This window comes from Muntiacus reevesi, chromosome 17, assembly GCF_963930625.1.
Source record: "Muntiacus reevesi chromosome 17, mMunRee1.1, whole genome shotgun sequence".
Taxonomy (NCBI): domain Eukaryota; kingdom Metazoa; phylum Chordata; class Mammalia; order Artiodactyla; family Cervidae; genus Muntiacus; species Muntiacus reevesi.
Genome location: NC_089265.1, coordinates 58826795 through 58846530, shown reverse-complemented (window position 1 = coordinate 58846530; position 19736 = coordinate 58826795). Strand labels below are relative to the sequence as shown.

At 53.4% G+C, this 19736-nt stretch overlaps 1 protein-coding gene and 1 pseudogene across 1 annotated transcript; both read right to left on the bottom strand.

Annotated features, from left to right (window-relative positions):
- Positions 1-600: 600 nt before the first annotated feature.
- LOC136148370 (large ribosomal subunit protein eL22-like) lies at positions 601-7873 on the bottom strand (annotated as a pseudogene).
- A 2568-nt stretch (positions 7874-10441) lies between these two features.
- On the bottom strand, positions 10442-11557 carry FOXE1 (forkhead box E1). Its single transcript, XM_065908406.1, has one exon. The coding sequence runs from the start codon at positions 11555-11557 to the stop codon at positions 10442-10444; it is 1116 nt and encodes a 371-aa protein (XP_065764478.1).
- Between the last annotated feature and the right edge of the window lie 8179 nt (positions 11558-19736).

Below are 19736 nucleotides of genomic sequence, written 5' to 3'. Positions count from 1 at the left end.
TCTTTTTAAAGAACTAGCTCTTTATTTACTTGATCTTGTCTGTTGTTTTTCCGTCTTCAGTTTCAATGATTTTGACTCTTTATTGCTCCCTCCCACCCTTCCCTGATTCCTTCGTTCTTTCCTTCCAGCCTAATAGACCTACAACAGCATATGTTAGTTCTAGGTATATAAGTGATTCAAGATTTCTGTATGTTACAAAATAATGACCCTGAAAAGTCTGGTTACCATCTGTCACCATACAGTTATAATATTACTGATTGGATTCTTTTCTTCTATTTTCTTGAGGGGGAAGCTTAGGTTATTGATTTGAGATTTTCTCTTTTTCACAATGTATGCCTTTAGTGCTATAAATTTCTCTCTTAGCATTTTATTTTTGCTATTTCCCACAACTTTTGGTATGCTGTATTTTCATTTTCATTCACTTCCATGTTTAATTTCTCCCCCCACTCCTAGAGTTTCTCTTCCACCCATGGACTATTTAGAAACACACTGAGCACAATGTTTTCCATTCACTGATAAACTAAGTCAATTTCTGGATCTTTCTTTGTCTTGTATGCTTCATTTGTTTTATTGGCAAGCAAAGCCCTATAAGGGGTGGCTTCACTGCTCCTCAGACTCAGGTCCATCTCCATCTTGACTAATCTGGAAGTAATGAAGTTCATAAGTCTCCTTGTCAGATGCAACCCTTGAAGCCAGTCACCAAAACTGTTCTTTTTAAGGTATTTCTTGGTAAGATATTTTAGATACCTTTTAGAGAACTGTTTCTCAGAAACAACCATGATTTTATTCTTGAAGCATTCAGTGCAAACATTGTTCCCAAGATTTCCAGGTTTTCCATTCATTTTAACCTTCTCACATAGAGACGGTTCAAAATTTCCAGAATCAAAAATCCCGTCTTCTCCTGGCTGATTGAGATCCAGGTTAAACTTCCCGGTTGACTTCTTGGGCTTCCTTGTCTTTCTTCGGCACCAGCTTGAAGGTTGGCCGTGCAATCAGAGAGCAGCCCTGAGTCTTTTCACTTCCAGCCTAGTGCTCCTCTAACCCAGGAGCCTCATGATGCAAAGTGCTACCACTTAGACGTTCTGGCGCTCAACTGCCTGGCTTCAAACTGCTCCCGCTGTTCTAGTTCATGATCAGCACCTTTCAGGGGGGTTTGTGGAGGCAAAGCTCTAGACGGTGCCGCCCCCGCCCGCAGTGTTAGCTGTTGTGACTGGCATCAGAGAGGGAAGGCGTTGTGCCCCTTTCATTGTTGAGGAAGTTGAGGCTGAGACGTGTGCAGGTACCGGAGCCAGGATTCGAACCAATGCATCTGTGACAAAGGTGGGCAACTGCTCAGAAAATAGGAAAGTACCAAACAGTGTTCAGATTTGCCCCTTACTAACAGCGTATCAGACTCTAGATTCATTTCGTGCCTGTGTGTGTAGTGTGGGGGTGGGGCGCAGCCCAGGTTTCCTGAGGATAGATTCAGGAGGAAATCGTCAAACTGAGACCTGAAAGGGCTTATTACCTGGTGGCTCGGTGGTAAAGAGTCCGCTCGCCAATGCAGGGGCCACAGGTTCGATCCCTCCAGAGTGATCCCACGTGCCCACGCGCCGCAGCCCCTGAGCCCCCACTCCGCAGCAAGAGAAGCCACCGCGGCGAGAGGCCCACGCCCCGCGGCTCGACAGGAGCCCCTGCTCGCTGCAACCAGACAAAAGTCTCGACAGCAAGGAAGACCCAGCACAGCCAGAATAAATAAATAAATACAATTAAAAAGAGAGAGAGAGAGAGGCCCGAAAGCCACTTAGTGAGAAGTGAGGGGTCTGCCAGGGCACGTAACTCACCGGCCAACCCGCCTTGTTGTGGCGTTTCAGGAAAGTCGTTTATGTTCATTATAGTTTGGGGTTTGGGTGGAAAGCCTGTTTCAGTTCTGGGGTTTTGCTCTCCTATCAGGCCGGCTGCAGGCCCAGACCGGCCCCTGCTGGAAGGAAGCGGGCCCTCCTCCCCTCAAGGAGGAAAGGCCCTCCCGTCTGTGGTCGCTGCATTGTACTTGCCGGATTCCAGGCTGTCAGTCTCCTGGAGAGCTCCGGGACGCTTAGCCTGCAGATTGTTTTGTTAGGTTTCTCCTACAATTAATTTGGAAACCACCCAGCTGCCCACAGCCTCTCCCAGGTGTTCTGTAAACCGCAGGCCTGCTCCTGCAGTCTTTGCCTTGGTGGGACCATCGCTGGCTGAAGCTGGGTGGGTCAGGGTGGGGTGACAGGAGGGTGAAAAGAGGCCCATGGTGGTAGAGCTCGTTTTAAGCCACGTCCCCCTCCGCTTTGGCACTAACCGTCCTGCTTCGTAGGATCTGGAGCAAGCAGATCCACACACTTTGCAAACTTTATCTTTAAGCCACACACGCCCCGTGGAGGTAAGTCAGGGGCGTGTGGAGGATCCACCCTACTCAACGAGAAAGGATTTCCCCCAAGCTGCAGTCAAACCCACACGCAAGCCTCCCGGTTCCCATATCCAAGGAGCACAAATCCTCACATGCTTGATTCATTTTGCTGTGAACTTGGTTACACCTGGATTGAGTCCCTTGCAGACAAAGGTCTGTGACCTTGAACTTGCCCTCTTTCCTTGGACCTTACTTTTCTCATCTGAAGAAATGCACCTGAAACCTGCTACTTCCCAGGGCAGTTGTGAAGATCTAAAGGAGAGCGTAAGTGGAAGTTCTTAGAACAGCATGAACAAAGCCACTCTTGGATAATGTGAGAGTTACATTAGTCGGCTGCGCCATGGCTGAGCCACTTGAAGCTGGGGAAAAGCAATGGTGTCCTGAGACCTGGACAAGGATCTAAGATGTTAGCTCCTTGTACAGCTGTGGACAGTCACCTTCTTTATTTATGTGCTCAGTCGTGTCTGACTCTGTGACCCCATGGACTATAGTCCACTAGTCTCCTCCGTCTGTGGAATTTTCCAGGCGAGAATACTTGAGTGGGTTGTCATTTCCTTCTCTGCAGGATCTTCCCTTCCCTTGCATTGCAGTTGAATTCTTTACCTGATGAGCCATTGGGAAAGCCCAACCTTGCTTTCTCCTTCTATAAATCAAGGGGTAAGATTAGATTACCTTTCAGCTGTACATTTTTTTGTTTTTGTTTTTTTAAATATAAGAATGGCAAAGGAAATCTCAATGGGAAATCCAAGAATCAATTTTTTTCCTGCCTCCAAAAGGGTCACCTTCTTTAGTTAGGATGCATTTGGCTGCAAGTAACAGAGAGATTGAAATGGCAGGATGTTTGCTATCACACAGGTATAATGAATTGCTCCAGGGTTGGTTCTTTCAGTAGCTCAGTGATGTCATTAGGTACCCAGGCTATTCCCACCTTTTGGCTCTGCCATCCTCAGCAGGTTGGCTTGTTCTCTTAGGCTGGTACCCTCCGAGCCCAACATGTCTGTCACACTTGCAGGAGTCACACTCTAACAACAGTAAGAGGAAGAAAATGGCTATTTCTTGCCCCCTGATGCTTTAAAAACAAGGAAATAGTTCCCAGAAGTCCTGAGCAGACTTTTCTGTCTATCTCACTGGCCTGAAAAGTATCCTAGGCCTGTTTCGCAGTAGTCAGTGGCAGGAGTGATGGAATCATCACCATGTCTACCTTAGACAAGTCCAGATTGAGCCAGTGGGCACTCCAGTGGGTAAGACATCCCCTACAACACATGACCAATTGCAACCTGAACAAAATCAGGGTCTTGTGAGCAGAGAGGGGCAGAATGAATGGGTAGACAGCTATCAGTACCTGGCACACCTTCTTCTTGAATAAGCCAGAAAGAGCGTGTTGTTTTACTTCCGTCCAGGGTTGCCCACTGTTCGGTTGTCCCCAGTATGCTGCGTCTCAGCTCTACCGTAAAGACCCCTTTGTCCGGTCCCCTTGATGGGAAACTGTTCTTTCTTGTGAGCACCAGTACAGAGAAAACGTGAGCACACCCTAATGTTGAGTCGTTGTATGAAGCTTGGATGAAGTCTAGGATAAAAGGACAGTGTTACATGGGAGGGGGAGATTTTGAAAATGCTCATATTAAGTATAATTTTCTCATAGTGTAAGAAACCCTTGGATTTCCCTGGTGGTACAGTGGATTAGTGCAGGGGGACATGGGTTCGATCCCTGGTCCAGGAAGATTCCACATGCCTCGAGCAGCTAAGCCTGTGTCACAGCTACTGAAGCCCATACACCTGTGGTCCGCAGCAAGAGAAGCCTCTGCAAGGAGCGCCCATCCACTGCAGCGAAGAGTAGCCCCTGCTTGCTGCACCTAGAGGAAGCCTCCTCGCAGTAACAAAGACCCTGCGTAACTAAAAATAAATAATTTAAAAAAAAAGAAAGCCTTCACAAGGCTGCTCATGAACACACAGGCTTCTGATCTCGTTCCCTTGTCCCGAGGTCTGGACCTCCACAGCAGAATAACATGATCCATTCGTGTTTGAGCTGAGTCACACACTGGCTGCTGTGGGCAATGAGTGAGGAGAGGAGTGGAGGGATCGGGGAGCTCCGTGTGTGAGGCCGATGCTGTGATCCAGGAGAGGATGATGGAGGCTCCTGCTGGGTTTTGTGCTTGGAGGTGCAAGATGGGATTAGGTGGTTCCTGGAGAGGTAATGGTCAAAGCAAACTTGGGGTGACTGGAACACACAGGGGTGTCTAGGAACAGCAAGTGGGGTGTTGCCTGGAGCCTAGAGGTGCAGGAAGGGCAACTGTGGGAGATGAGGCCAGGAAGAGGGTTGGCATAAGGATCCTGCAGGGTCCCAAATGCCAGGTGAGAAGTCTGGGCTTTCTGCTACAGACAAAAGGGAGCCTGCGCCCACAGGACTGGAGCTCAGCTTTGGAAGTGAGGCTGGCAGAATGAGGTGGGCAGAATGGGGGTGGAGGCAACAGCATCCAGGGGCGGGCTTGGCTGGCGACAGGCTGAGTGCGGAGGAGAGACTTGGGCTGTATGACCCTGATTCTGGCTCCCAGTCCCTTCCTCACCCTGGGAGGGGCTGACAGGCAATCCCCAGGGCCTCTCTGACTACATGCCTCTGCACCCGGTTAACCCTTCTGGGCTGATCCGGAAATCCGAGCCTCAGCTCTCAGAAGAGGGCTTGTGGGACTGGCAGGGGGGTCTCGGGAGCTCTGCCCGGAGCAGTTGTCCTTTCCATCCCAGGAACTCTGCTAGCTTTGGCCCCTACCTGGAGAGAAGAGGGAGGGCCTCCCATCCTCCTTCTGCCCTACTTGTCTGCCCTGTTTTTGCTTTAGTTCACGGCTCAGTTTGGGCTGAAAAGCACTGGCCGCACTGCCTTCCCTCTGGGTCGTTCTAAGCTGTGTATTTAACTGATCCCAGGCTCACTTTACCCATCCATACAGTGGAGGCCCCCCACCCAGTTGCACTCCTTCCCCATCCTTCAACCCCCATCTTCACCACCATTTGGTTACTTCCATTTCCACATTGCCTTTTATGAGGATGATAATCAAATGTAGTCTCCCTTGAGGGAGGCATAGGTTTTAGTCAGGCTTGGACACTTAGAGCTATGAGAGCTGGGTTAAGTCATGTGTCCCTTTAGCTCTGTAGAAGCTCTATACACACACATCGTATTCCTACTTATTCCTATTATTGAAAACTCACGTGAGCACTGGGATCAGAGTCCTGGTTCTTCCACTGAGCTGTTCTGTGATCCCGGGAAGAGAATTCAGTCTGGTACATGCCCCTTGTCTGAACCACTTTTCATCAGGGACCTCTTCCACACACACACCCCCGCCCCCCACTTATCCTGTCATGCCAGCCCCAGCAGTCAGCACTTCTCAGGAACAGGATGAGCACAGAAACTAAATTCTCTAAAAAGCTGTGTGTATCTGGGGTGGGGATGGGAGAACTGTGGGGATGGGGGCGGGGAAAGATTCATTAGGGCACTCAGAATCTTGGGCTGTTCCAGGGACCCTTAAACTGTTTTACTGGAGGATCCTTCAGCTCTTCCTGCTGGCTGTTGGGTCCTGAGAAGTGAGCTCTATTTTTCTCCTAAACCCCAACTAGCCCAGACTTGGGGTTAGAGTTGCCCAGCTTAATCCGCATTTAGGCAAATGATTGCCGCTTAGAGGATAGAGAGCCCAGAGCCCGAGGTGGCTCAGCAGGGAGTCAGGAGCCTGGGTTCCTGGCCAGGCTCTGACACCCCAGCTTTCAAGATGGTTTCAGATACACTCATTTAAGTCACTGTCACAGTCACACCCATCAGACAGGGAACATGAGATGAGATGCATTCGAAAGGTTAGGATTCCAAGACTGTAAAGTATACCCAAGGCTGGAAGTGAAGGGCTCCACCCCAGCCGTCTCTCTCCACAGCCATCTCTGGTTGGGGTTCTTGCTCAGAAACGGGAAGCTTCTGGAAGTTATTCTGGGGTCTCTGATCAACAATGTAACACTACTCCTCACCGACCCTCCCACCCCGCCCACCCCACACTTCTCTAAAGCTTTGCCTCTCTACCTAGGGCAGAGAATGGCTTCAGGTCTTGTTGAAATGCAGTTTGTGTTTCAGTGGATCTGGGTAGAGCTTGGGAGTCTGCGTTTCGCCCATGCTGGTAGTCTGTGGCCCACACTTAGAGCTCCGAGGCCTTTGTCTCCTGTGCAGAACGGCAGGGACAGCAAGCCTGCTCTCAGCCTCTCTACTGGCTCTTGGAGAACAGCATCCTGGGTTCAGATGACCAAAAAAAGAGGAGTTCAAGAATGTGAGCGTGAAAGGGGACCTGCCGCCAGCTCTGTAGATAGTGCAACATAGGCTGGTGCAAGCTAGGTCAAGATCTCGAAGCATTCCAGTGACAAAGGTGGGACTCAGGCCTCTAGCAAAGGAAAAACAAAAACGAAAACTAGAAAAGAGTCTCACCGAGGTGTTCTCTGTGCTTTCTCTGGGTGAATTAATGTTATTTTGACTCCTTTTTCTGTTGTGTGTTTTTTTTTTTAACAATGAAAGTGTACCAATTTTGTAATAAAAACGTAATTTTAATGAAAAAAATTCTCACGAAGCTCTTAGTAAATGAGATTATGTTTATGAGTGTTCTGGATAAACTGCAACTGTGTACAGCAGCTGCATGTCATGACTGTGGAATTCAGCCCAGACGCTCACGAGTTCATTTCGGCGAGGTTACCCTTGCTCTTTGGGGCGCACGGGTCGTCCAGTTGAGGAAGGCGATGCCGTCACCATCCACAGCCGCCGACAGCAGCTTCCTACGCCCGCTTGGCCTCTGCTGTGGGAACGCTTCCCTTGGCGCTGCAGGAATCTTCCCCCTTAAACCCGGGAAGATTCCTTAATCCGTTTTCGTAGTAAACGACCTCGGGCCAAGACTCCTTTTGTTGCTGGTTTCTTAAACTTAATTGCAAGCAAAGTTAATTTGAAAGAAAATAAATGTTACAGCTCTGGGGCGAATTCTAACGAGCCTTGGGAAATTAGAGAAGAACGCATCTAATTACCCACAGCCCGGGGGGGCGCCTGCACACGACGCTGGGGGTGCAGGGCCCAGAGGGGGCACACGATTTTTTTGGTTTCAAGATAGGAAGAAGAAAAAAGAGAAACGCACCTCCCGGCTCTGAGCCCGTAGACGGGGAGGTCCTGTTTCGCGGTTTGGGGGTTCGGAGAGTCGGGCTGTCGCTAGACGCAGCGCTGGCTGCTCTCAAGGTCCCAGAATCGCGCGAGCGGCTCGGCCGCGTGGAGGCTCGGCTCGGCCCGGCCCGTCTGTGATTGAAGCGCCCGGCTGGCCGCGAGCTTTGGCTGCCGCCGGCAGGCAGGAGGCCGAAAACCGCCGACGTTCTCCAAAACCTCGAGGTCCCGCTGTCTTTCAGCTCCCAGCCCGCAGCGCCCCCGCCCCCGTCACAAACTCTGGCTTTTGGCCCCATCTCACCTGTCGCCCCAGTTTCCAGGGAGAGTTGGGAGTGAAGATGCGTGCACTTTGCCTCTCCATCTTTCTCGTTCGCCCGGGTTTTACCTCGACGGTCCGGGAGGCTTCGGGGTAAGGCGGCGCTTTTTAATTTTAAAGCCCTTCTTCCCTCGTGTGCCCAGCGCTTTACAGTTTACATAGCGTATCTACCTCTCCTAATTCGTTTACCTTCAGGACGACTCTAAGCGAGGGGTCACACCTTCCCACTCAGAAATGAGGACCCGAGAGAAGGGACTGGTTAATGACACCGTCAAAGCATTGGACTTGCTAAATGAAACACAGAGAAAGGGTCAACCACCACACTGACCGGGCGCATAGACTGCCCTTTTCCAGCGCTAATCCCCTAGCCGGGCTTTAGGCAGCCAAGGACAAGACCCTGGGGTGGAAGCCTTTCAATTTCTGACTACTGCCAGCTAGGCAAGGCATCCTGATTTCTGCCTGGGAGAGCCAGACTGTCTAGCTGCACATGAGAACCTCTGAATTTCAACCTGCAAGGATCCATAGGGAGACAAGGGAGGCCTCACACCCAGGCCTCCAAGGTCACAGGGCTAGGGCTGAAATCGGGACCTACTGGTCGGAGGGTCAGCGCTGCAGCTGCTCCCTGCCTCCAGGTGGTCGTTCACTACCATCAGGGTCAGGAAGGACCAGTGTCTAGACTCGCGCTAACACCGTAGCCATCAGCCACGCACTGCTATTGAGCACCTGGCTTGTGGTTGGTCCAAACTTAGATGAGCTATAAGTGTAAAATACACTCCAGATTTTGAAGACTTAGTAGGAAAAACATAAACTACCTCAACAATTTTTACACTGATTATGCCTTGAAATGATAGTTTGGACAAATTGTGTTAAATACAGTGTATTATCAATCTCTTTCACTTGTTTTTAAAGATAAATGGAGCTACCAGAAAAATCTTAGTTACACGGGCAGCTTGCATGATATTTCTATTGGGCAGCACTTGTTAGACAGATAGATACCCTTCTGGACTGAATCACATTCACATGTCTTTGTGAACAGGATAGAGCAATCCGCAAAATTAAAAATAAAAATTACCAATGGTTTTCAGTCTTCTTTCCCACACTCCCCAACTCTTCCCTAGTAAATTAGTTACGCAGAAAGAGGCTGCCTTTCTCTTGCCAGAACTCACTTACTCAAAGATCTTTATTAGAAACAGTTCATATGAACACTCAAGTTTATCTGAAACTGCACAATGAGCCTCTGAAATATTTAATGCTAGAAAGTTTTGCTCCAGACTTGAAACTTACAAGATTTCTCATGAGAAAGGTGGGGAAATGGTTGGATTTATTATTTTTTTTCTGATCTTGGTCATCTTGTAGCTTAAAAGAAATAAATGGAAACAAAGTTAAATACCGGTTTCTTTCTAAAGCCTGACTGACTGCCCCAGTTAGTTTTTCTCTTTCTTTTTTGCATGAGGAAGCTACGGAGGTAAGGCAAAGGGTGCCAGGGATGGAAGGGCCAGCCCACAAAATGAAAGCTGTCACCAAGAGACTCAAGAGAGTTTTGTCATCTCTTTTAATTTTAACACCCATTGGGTCCAGGGCTTAATGAAAAGAGAGTGGGCAATGGACAAATGTATTTCTACCTGCCTCATTGGAAACCCACATTTATGACCCAGCAGTAATAGCTGCCGAATGATCAGCACATCATGCTGAAAAGATTCAAGAAATTATGACACAATCGGGGCCTGGAGCTAATCCAGAGGTGCTTGTCATGAGCTCTGTTCCCATCCCCTGGAGTAAGGTTAGGCCTTGGGTGGCCCACTCATGCTGCCAGATGTGCAGGGCGGCAGCAGCCCTGATGGGCCCTTAGAGATCATACGGGGCCCGGTTGCATTCTGCAGCCCTCCTGTATATCACATGGGAACACTGGGGGTGTGAGTGATGGAACTGGGTCACACCGTGGCAACCCGGCACAGTCCAGATTCAGAGCCAGGTTTGCAGTTCTTAGAGGCTGGAAAAAGCAGGCCTCGGTCAAGCTAAACAGAGATCTTTCCCATTAAAAAAAAAAAAAAGTTACTTCTTTTGCAAATTAGTCCTCCTCACCTTATGTAGGAAGACGCTATAGGAGTCTTTTATTGTAATAAGGTAGTCAAAGGCACAAGAGGTCGAACTGTGTAAATAGAGTTTCTAAAAGTACCGGGAAGAGTGAAATCATGTGATTCTCCACCATCCCTCTAGACTCCGGAGTAGACGCTACCTTCTGCCCCTTTTAGAGCCGAGGGCCCTCCCCGGTAGAATGTCAAAGGCAAGACCTTTGGAGTTGCGCCTCTATGCGGGTCTGCTGTCCCAGTCCACGGGCCTCGGACGCTTCTCCCCACCTCCCGTTTTCAGAGCCGCCCGGCAGGCCCCGGGGTACGCGGTGCCCCGAATCTGCGCCTGTCACGCCGGCTCGGTCCCTGCCACGTGGCTCTCAATCCGGCCGTCTGTCCAGTCCCGTCCTCAGGTTTCGTGGATACTTAGTTCGTAAGGACAGTCGAGGTATCTAAGACTTTCCGCCTGTGTGCTCCGCTCACATGGCGGACACGAACCGATCCACCGCGCCCGGATAGGCAGCCGCGTGGCGAGCGTGGTAGGCGCCTGCACTGCCCGCGCCGAGCTGCCCACCAGGACTGTAGCAGGGCCCCAGCGCTCCGAACTGGCCGGGCGATGTGCGCCCGTAGAAGTCCACCGCGGTCTCGACGCCGCCGCCGCCCGCGGGGGGCGAAGCGGGCCCGGCCACCCGGCCAGCCGCTGCGAAGAGGGCCCCGCCGGCCCCTTGCGAGTACGTGCCGTCGGGGCCCGCGTAGGCGGCCGCATAGGCGGAAGCGCCGGCGGGTCGGGCGCCCGCGCAGCCGGCCGGCTGGTAAGCGGGGCTAGCCGCAGCGCCGCCGGCCGGGGCGAAGGAGCAGGAGCCGGCGGGCCCCGAGGGCGCGGGGCCCAGTTCCGGGCTGAGCGGCCGCTCAGGCACCAGCCCGAAGACGCGGCACGGGCCCGGCGAGGCGGCCGGGTAGTAGACCGGCGGCGGCGCGGCGAGCGGCGGCGCGGCGTAGCCGGCGTAGACCGCGCCGGGGTAAGGAGGGCGCGCGCCGGGCACCCCGCCCGGGAAGATCGCGGCGGCGGCGGCGGCGGCCGCGGCGGCGGCGGCGGCGGCCGCGTCGTGCATGTAAGCCGGGTACGTGGACAGGTCGGAGCGCTTGAAGCGCTTGCGGCGGCGCAGGAAGCTGCCGCTCTCGAACATGTCCTCGGCGTTGGGGTCGAGCGCCCAGTAGTTGCCCTTGCCCGGGCGGCCGGCCTCGCGCGGGATCTTGAGGAAGCAGTCGTTGAGCGTGAGGTTGTGGCGGATGCTGTTCTGCCACTTCTTGGGGTTGTCGCGGTAGAAGGGGAAGCGCTCGGTGATGAACTTGTAGATGCCGCCCAGCGTGAGGCGGCGCTCGGGCGCGTGCGCTATGGCCATGGCGATGAGCGCGATGTAGCTGTAGGGCGGCTTGCCCCGCTGCAGGGGGCGCTTCCGCCGCCGCCCGCCCGCGCCGCGGCCCGCGGCCTCCGCAGGAGCCCCGCCGGCCGCCGCCTCGCCGCGCTCCTCCTTCACGGCCGCCAGCGCCCCCGGCTGCGGCGGCGGCGGCGGCGGCCCGCTCTCGGCCGTCATGGCGCAGCCGTCCCGCGTCCCCGAGGCGTCCCCGCTGCCTCGCGAATCGGGCGGCGGCTTTGCGAGCTGCGGGGCCCGGGACGCCGGGTCACGGGCACCCACGCTGGGCCCCTCTGCAGCGAGCTGAGAGGGCCCTCGCAGCGGGCACCGGGAGCGCCGCTTCCCTGGCGGGGGCTCGCGGCGGGCTTGGCGCCCGCGGTTTCCGGACTGGCGGTCTGCGGACCGAGGCTCAAGCGTCCCGCCCACCGACGGCGCTGCTCGTGTTCTGGGCCTCGAAGCCAGGCGCCGGCAGCGACGCTGGTGCTGGAACTAGACTTCTGTCTAGGGCGGAAGGGCCCTTTGCGCGCTGGTGCCAGCCGGTCAGCGGGGCTGGAATTGCTCCTGGGGCTGAGGCGCCGGCATCCGTTCCGGGCTTCCCGCTGAATCTGAGGATAGCCGTCGAGGTCGCGAGTGCAGAGCAGGTTGCGGGCCCCAAAGCCTGAAACGGTAGCAGTTAGTGCAGGTGTGGGGGCACCGTGTTGGGGGCGGCCTAGGCCGCGTCCCTGAGGCCGCGGCCGCTGAAAGCGCGGAGCGCAAGGAGGCGAGGCGACGGTGGCGAGGTCGCGGCGCGGGCCAGGCGCGGTGGCCGGCCACTGTTCCTCTCCGTAGGGCTGGCCTCCAGCAGCCAATACTTCTGGCGAGGCGCTCCCCTGCACACACCCGGGCCGGCTCCTCCCTCCGCGGGTTTCTCCTCCTTAAAGGCGCCGGGAAGCTCGGGGCGGTGCCGGTTCCCCGCCCGCCCCCCACCCCCCGGCTACCCGCCCCCTGGACCCCGGCGCACCTCCCCAGGTAGGAGCGGCGGTGGCGGCGCGGCGGGAACCACACGATCGGAGCGCGGAGGGCGCTTGGAGATCCCCCCGGCCTGTCCTCTCTGCGCACCGACGGGGAGAATGAGGCCGAGAGAGGCTGGAGCTGTCGGCGCCCAAACGCAGCGCTTCCGGACTTTATCAGCCTGTACGGAAGGCTGGCACCCGCAGGTGAAAGGAAGGGCTCGCTTCACTTTTTTGGCTGGAGAGGGTGAGAATTGACCGAGGGGGCGCTTGGTTCTTGTGGGTGGGGGCGAGGAAGGGAGAAGACGCCCCAGGTTATTGGCTCGCAAGGTCGCTGGGATGATTCTCAAACCCTAAGTCCAGGCTGCCCTGGCCCTTCTCCATCCAGTCCCTCGTCTTTCAGACATAATTCCTAGGTCTTACAGAGGATGTGACTTGCTACAGTTCCACCGCCACTTCGCGGATTCCCCGACCTCACACCTCCCTGCGTCTGTTAGTGCGTTTCCCCGCCATGTGCCAGAGGCAGCCACTTCCCCTCTTTGGGTGCCAGGCTCCCCGACTGTACCGAGGTTTGTACCTCGTGTCCTTCCATTGCCGATATTTAGGGAAACACCGCACTACCCCCACCTCCAATCATTCATCTTTGGGTGCCTCGGGACCCCTCTCTATATGATGGGGAGTGAAGCACAGCTTAAAGAGGATGAAGGCTGGGCTTCTGCCCTCTCGTGGTGATCTCCAGTTCGCTCAGGCCAAGCAGGCTGCAAGCAGCCGAGCAGCTCCATCCCGAAGCGGGTCGGAAGGCTGAGAGAAGCGAGGCCGGGGGAGGGGGTGCTGTGGCCGTCGGCCGGCGCGTCTCCCTGGAAAGGGGCGGGCACGGGGGACCCAAACATTTGCTTCGAGGGTGTCCGGTTTCTGAATTCGTTTCCTGCCACCTCCCAAGACCGAGCTCGGCCTCACCCAAGACTTCCTGCATCGGTGGCCCCGCAGGTCTGGATTCTTTTTATGATCATTTGCAGGTAGACCTTGGGCCAGTCCCTTCCCAGTCGCAAGCCCACAGTTTTCTTTTCTGAGAATTGAAGGCGGAAAAGCACGTGCAGATCTTGGAAAGAGAAGGGAGGAAGGCTTCTATCCTTAGGATTTCGAGACTTGGTGCCGACCCCAGAGGCTCCGGCCGAGACGCAGCTTTCCGGCTGCGGGTGCAGGGTTGGGGGGAGCGAGCCGCGAGAGCGCGGGCGGCCAGCCTTCAAGGGTTTTAGTCGCGTTCTTCGTGGCTACGAGCTCCAGGCTGGCCCATCCACACCAAGCACTGGGCAACTGCCTTCGGAAGCAGGGAGCAAAGAGCCCAAGTCCTCGCTCCGCCGACCCGGGTGTGGAAGCCTGTCGAACAATTTGCATGAGGACCTTCCTCCGCGGATGCACGCTCGAACGACTGGAGAGGCTTTTCACTCGCTCAAAACACTCCCAGCTTCCTTCTTCCAAAGGAACCACGCTGCGAAAATCCAGGTTTCATCCTATTTTTTTCCAAAGGTGAAAAAGGTTTAAAATTGTTAAATTTTAACCAGATTACAAAATAGCAGTCTTTTAATACTGAATTTTATGGTTCCAAGATTCAGATTTCCAAATGTTAAAATTTGGACTACCATCCTAGCATGAATCCCTAAATCAAATAATGTGTTTCTCTAATTCTAAGATTCTATGACCAGTGTCTAAATTCTTTGACTGTGATTATATTCCTATGACTTTAAACTTCTTTTCAGAGTATAGAAGCATATTCCTTATATTTTTAAGATGCTGGGAGTAAGATTTTGTGCCTGAAAATATGATGCCACTGTTGGCAGTTGTAGCTTCTCCGTTTTAGATATATTTACAGCTCTAAGGTACATATTGCTTAATTTTAATTCCTGTCTAGGAATGTCTGATTGGAAGATTTGGGTCCTATAAATCCACATCTCTCTTATTTAATTCTAAAATATTAGTACTAGATCCACTATTCTATAACTCAAATAATCTAACGATTCTTATAATATTTATGACCATATGCTTTAATGAGTTTAAGATGGATGGAGACTTTTAAGCTCCAGTTACTATCGTTAGAAGCCTCATGTCTCAGGATGTTTTGATCCTCTTTGTTTTGTGACTGTGGACACACTCTTCTAGAAACTCGATTCCTTTTTCTCAAACTTTTCAGCTACTGAGCTCTGCCTGTGCATCAGACCAAGCGTTAGCATCCTGAGATTAGAATTATTAAGATTGTGATTCTAGGATTTCATGAACAAAGAGTGCTAAAAATGCTGTTCCATAAATGTTTTATTCTAATAACACATTTCAAAATTCTGCACTTTGAAGATGTAAAATTTGAATTAAAGGATTTGAGTGCATTGGGACAGTTAACCCGTTTGGATCAAAACTATGCAGAAAGATCCGCTTAGTGCCAGGCCACTTCCTCAGTTTTCTCATCCAGTCTTCACCTCTTCTCTGGGGCAGTGCTCCTGAATGTGCATAGGATTAACAGACCCACTGAGAACTGTTTGAGAGCTCCAGACTTGGTTCTTGTCCCTTGGAAATCATTCTTCTAGTCCAGCTGGGGTGGGTTGATGTTGATGTGGACAGATGCTGGGTGATTTTCATCCTCTTCAGGCTGCCTACAGCCCTGAGTGTAACCTCAGCACCTTTTGGAAAAACCTGCCCCCTCACAGGCTATTTTATGTTAAATTTTGGGGGGAGAGGAGGAGTGCTGGTGATCTGTAGAAGATGCTAGAGCTCTTCCCCTAACTACCGAGTTTTGAAGTGCCCTCGGAGAGTTTCGTAAATATAAAGGAAGGGATTCTAGGAGTTATGGCATTATCTCTTGACCCATATTTCTTGACCCAGATGCCCCTGAAGGCAGATGCAGAGGTACCCTGCTCTTAAGGAAATCTTGGAAATTCAAGCTGGAAGGAAACCAGGCCCAGATTGTCAAAGGGGCTTGCTTAAAGTTGTGCAGAGGAGGTTCTACACTGGAAGGGAAACTCAGGTATTTGGGCTCCTTACCTTCTGGGCCTGCAGCCTCTGTCTTTTCCTGAGTTCTCTGTCCTCACTTGGGCTTGAAGTCCGGGCCCTCGCCAGTGTCCTTACAGGGGGACAATAGAAGCCCTAGGCCCAGATGCTTGCCAATCAGATCTAAGGGTCTCGGGGCAGCTAGAACACAGGGACTTCTGGATTACTCTGGGACAGTCAGCCAGGGTCAGCGGGTTGCAGGTGTGGCCTCAGAGCTCCACAAAGGCAGAGTCAGTCTGTGTCACGCTCAGCCAGGCTGCTGGTTGCAGCAGTGGCATCGCGTGGGAGCTGTCACTGGGCCCAGCAGCTTTGACCATTTGTTGCCCTTCTTAGGCCTCAGTTTCCCCATCTGGGAAATGCTGGACTTCCTGTCACTTCATTTCCACCAGGTCAAGAGGATGAAGTGGGGCGCTTCGCCAACCCGTGATCATCTTGTCTTTTAAATTGTTTTCAAGACGAAAATAGTTGTTAAAAAAAGACAGGCTGCTGAGGAAAATTAAAGTCGTTCCCATTCATAGGCGGGAATGAGATGCTCTCCTCAAAGAGGTAGCCGTAGATTAAAGCAAACTGTTTTCTGCCCGCCTAGAAGGCAGTATGTGTGTAGGGAGAGTGTTGGAAGTTTTCGAGTTCGCAAGAGTATGGCCTTATTTTGCTCCACCGAGGCAGAGGGACCCCCGCAGCTTAGTCAGGACAACACGGTTTCTAACGCTTTCTCCTGCTGGTTCACTTAAATACCGCGGACAGAGAATTACCATCATGCGGCAGAGAAACTGGGGCCCAGAGAGGCGAGCTTTCTGCTTCCCGGCCGCCAGCCTCCCAGCTCACCCAGCTCACCTCGAGGAAGCTCCTAACCCCTGACTCCGAGCCCTCTCCCAGCGCCGCCCCCTGGTCCCGGAATGGGGTGTTCAGGAGCCGCCGGGAGCTCCGCGGCCGCTGCATCGACAAGGGCGAACCTCCCGGAGGTCGCGGACCGGTCCCGCTGCCTACCGCGAGCTGGGGTCCTGTGGAGCCTGAGCAACCCCCGCCCCCAGGTTAGCTCCTCCGCCCTTCCCCAGGCGCTCTGCGGGTTCCTCTCCTGGGGAAGCCGTGGCCCTGCCCCCGGAGGAGGAGGTGAGTTCTCAGCAGGCTCACGTCCTCCTTTGGCTTCGAGGGCCGGTGGGGCAGGAGTGGCTCTCCGGAATCACCGGACATCCTGGTGTCTTGGGTGTTCTGAGCTCTACCTGCGGCCTTGGGACTCGGAGAAGCGGGGAAGATTGTGAATGTTCATCTCAGTGGACAGAGTTCCTGGTTTGCGAGACGATCTCAAAGGGCCAGTGATTATCCTCTTTCCCCCTCAAAGCGGAAATGCCCCAGACTGGATTCAGGTATCTTCGGAGACACAGGAAGAAACAGTGATCTGTCCTCCTTCCCCAGGCCAGGCTCAGCCCCAGGGCTTTGATTCTACTCCTTGAGGCCCTCTGCCCAGCTGTGACCCTCAGGGCACTGCACCTTGACGCTCTGGGCTCCTGGGCTGGGAGCGGGATGCCCTGGGCTGGGAGCCGGACGCGGACCGAGAAGGTTAGAGGTGGTGCAGTGCTCGGGACCCAGCGCAGCTGCTGGTTGCTCAGGGCCAGCAGCGCCTTGGGGCAGTAATGAGGGAGCCCAGAGACACTTGTCTGTGGGTGCATGCGTGCATGGGTGGCCAAGCTTTCCTCTGGCCTCTTTCCTTCGGGCTTTTTGGCATTGTTTGTCTAGTCTGAGGGTGTATATCTTTCTGAGTCTTACCCTCCGCCTTTTTTGCCTGTCTGTATGAACCGGCCTGCACATCCTCCCTTCCTGGGTACCTTTCCCCAGAGTCCCTTGGAAGAGAGCCTGAACACTTCAGCCAGGCTTGGGTTGCCCATGCCAGCCCCTTCCCTCCCAGAGGATGGTGCAGGCAGTGTTGGGGCTGGGACAGACACAGGTTCTGTCCTGATCCTCAGCGTTTCTGCCCAGGCACCTTGGAAGCCCTCAGCTCGCTGAAGTCCGCTGAGCCTGGCTGGGGACGAGGGGAACACAAGATTCCCCATGCCGGCCTTTTGGAAAAATCTAAGAGTCCAAATAGGCCTCATCAGCACGGTTCTTCTGCTGATTGTCTCTGCACAAACTGGGCTAGTTGGCTGCTCAAAGGCCCTCAATGAGTCCCCTCCTCCAGGGCAAGACCAAGTACACCTTCCCCGGCCTGGCAGGTCAGAGCCTCCAGCACAGTACAGGCCCTTCCACCCCTGCTGTCTCCCTTGGTCTTCTCTGCCCCAGCTTCAGAGGACTCCCTGGCAAGTCTTCTCCAGTTCTCTCACAGAAGTTCTTCCCCTCTGCCTGGACTGGCCTCCCTCCACTCCCCCATCAGCCCAAATGTCTCCTCTTCCTGGAAGTCCTCCCTGATCTGCCTAAGTCGAACACTCCCTCTTTCAGCCTGCCCCAGCATGTCTGGGTTTTGGCACTTGTCACACATTTTTGTGGTGTAGTAATTTGGTTATGTGACTGTTGCTGTTCTTCTCTGGGAGTTTCTTGATGGCAGGAAGTGTAGTTTCCTGCAACTGGGCACCTGGGTCATCAGCGCAGAGCCTGGCCCAGGAAAAAAAGTGTGGCCCTGCTGTGAGGGCCAGTTACTCAGAGTCACGAGTCCCAGGTCAGCTCCTATGTTTACCTCTTCTCAGCTGTGTGACTTTTGGCCACTTATTCACTCGGAACCTCAGCTTTTTGATCTACAAAATGGGGATAATACTAATGTCATAAGACAGCTGTGAAGGTAACTTTTATTAACTGCAAATGCTTGCAAAACTCTGCTGTTTACAGATGCAGTTTTAAGCCATTTTGTGCATGAAGTGCACTAACGTGTCAGGAGATCTGGCAGCAAGTCTCAGGCCTGTGACTCACTGGGCACTGGGGGGACATTCAGGAGAACCGGCGGAGCACGGGCTTTAGGAGGTATAATGACTTGGTATGTCATCTAGGCAGGGGGACAGCTGCAACGGAGCCCAGAAGCAGGGGTCTCACAGGTAGTTCAGTTCAGTCACTCAGTCGTGTCCGGGTCTTTGCAACCCCATGAACTGCAGCATGCCATGCCTCCCTGTCCGTCACCAACTCCTGGAGTCCCCCCAAACTCATGCCCATCGAGTCGGTGATGCCATCCAGCCATCTCATCCTCTCGTCCCCTTCTCCTCCTGCCCTCAATCTTTCAAAGCATCAGGGTCTTTTCCAGTGAGTCAGCTCTTCGCATCAGGTGGCCAAAGTGTTGGAGTTTCAGCTTCAACATCAGTCCTTCCAATGAACACCCAGGACTGATCTCCTTTAGGATGGACTGGTTGGATCTCCTTGCAGTCCAAGGGACTCTCAAGAGTCTTCTCCAACAACACAGCTCAAAAGCATCAATTCTTCTGTGCTCAGCTTTCTTCACAGTCCAACTCTCACATCCATACCTGACCACTGGAAAAACCATAGCCTTGACTAGATGGACCTTTGTTGGCAAAGTCAGTCTCTGCTTTTTAATATGCTGTCTAGGTTGGTCATAACTTTCCTTCCAAGGAGTAAGCGTCTTTTAATTTCATGGCTGCAGTCACCATCTGCAGTGATTTTGGAGCCCAAAAAATAAAGTCTCACACTGTTTCCACTGTTTCCACTGTCTCCCCATCTATTTCCCATGAAGTGACGGGACCAGATGCCATGGTAGACGGGGCCTAAAGGAAGGTTCAGATGCCGAGCAGCATCTCCTGCCCTAGGCTCAGGTGTGGAGGCCTCTGGGATGCGCCTGGGGCCATCTGAGAGGCACAGTCGGCCCCGCTTGACCCTGCTGGACTGAAGCCTGCGGGTGTCACAGGGCGGCCTCGCTGTGGTGTTCTGGTAACGTAGGGCCCTGGGTCTGTCATGCATCTCTGGTCTCTGTCTAGGCAGATCTGGCCCAACTTACGGCACAAGGGCTGAGGAGAGCTTCAGCATGGGACTGGGCATATTTAGAGGCATATTCTTCAGTCCTGAAGACATGCCGCCCAGTAGGGTAGGAGTCCGGGCGCCATGGGCTTACCCCCTGATATGGATTTGGACAAACACCAAGAGGAAGGAAGAGGTGAGGGACTGCTCCTGGGGTGCCTTTAGGGGGTCTCACCCTTGGTAAGTGTTGTATGTGGCTCCTTGTCTTCCTTGAGTCCTGGCCAGGCCAAACTGACCCCAGGTGCTGGCACCAAATGGACTGCTGGAATTTAGCGCTGGGTCAGTGCAATAATACAGTAGCTTCTATCTACAGGCTTCTATCATTTTTTCCCCACCAAGTTCTAACCTTCTCACATATAGCCTATATGTAGTTTGTGGAGCTGATTGTG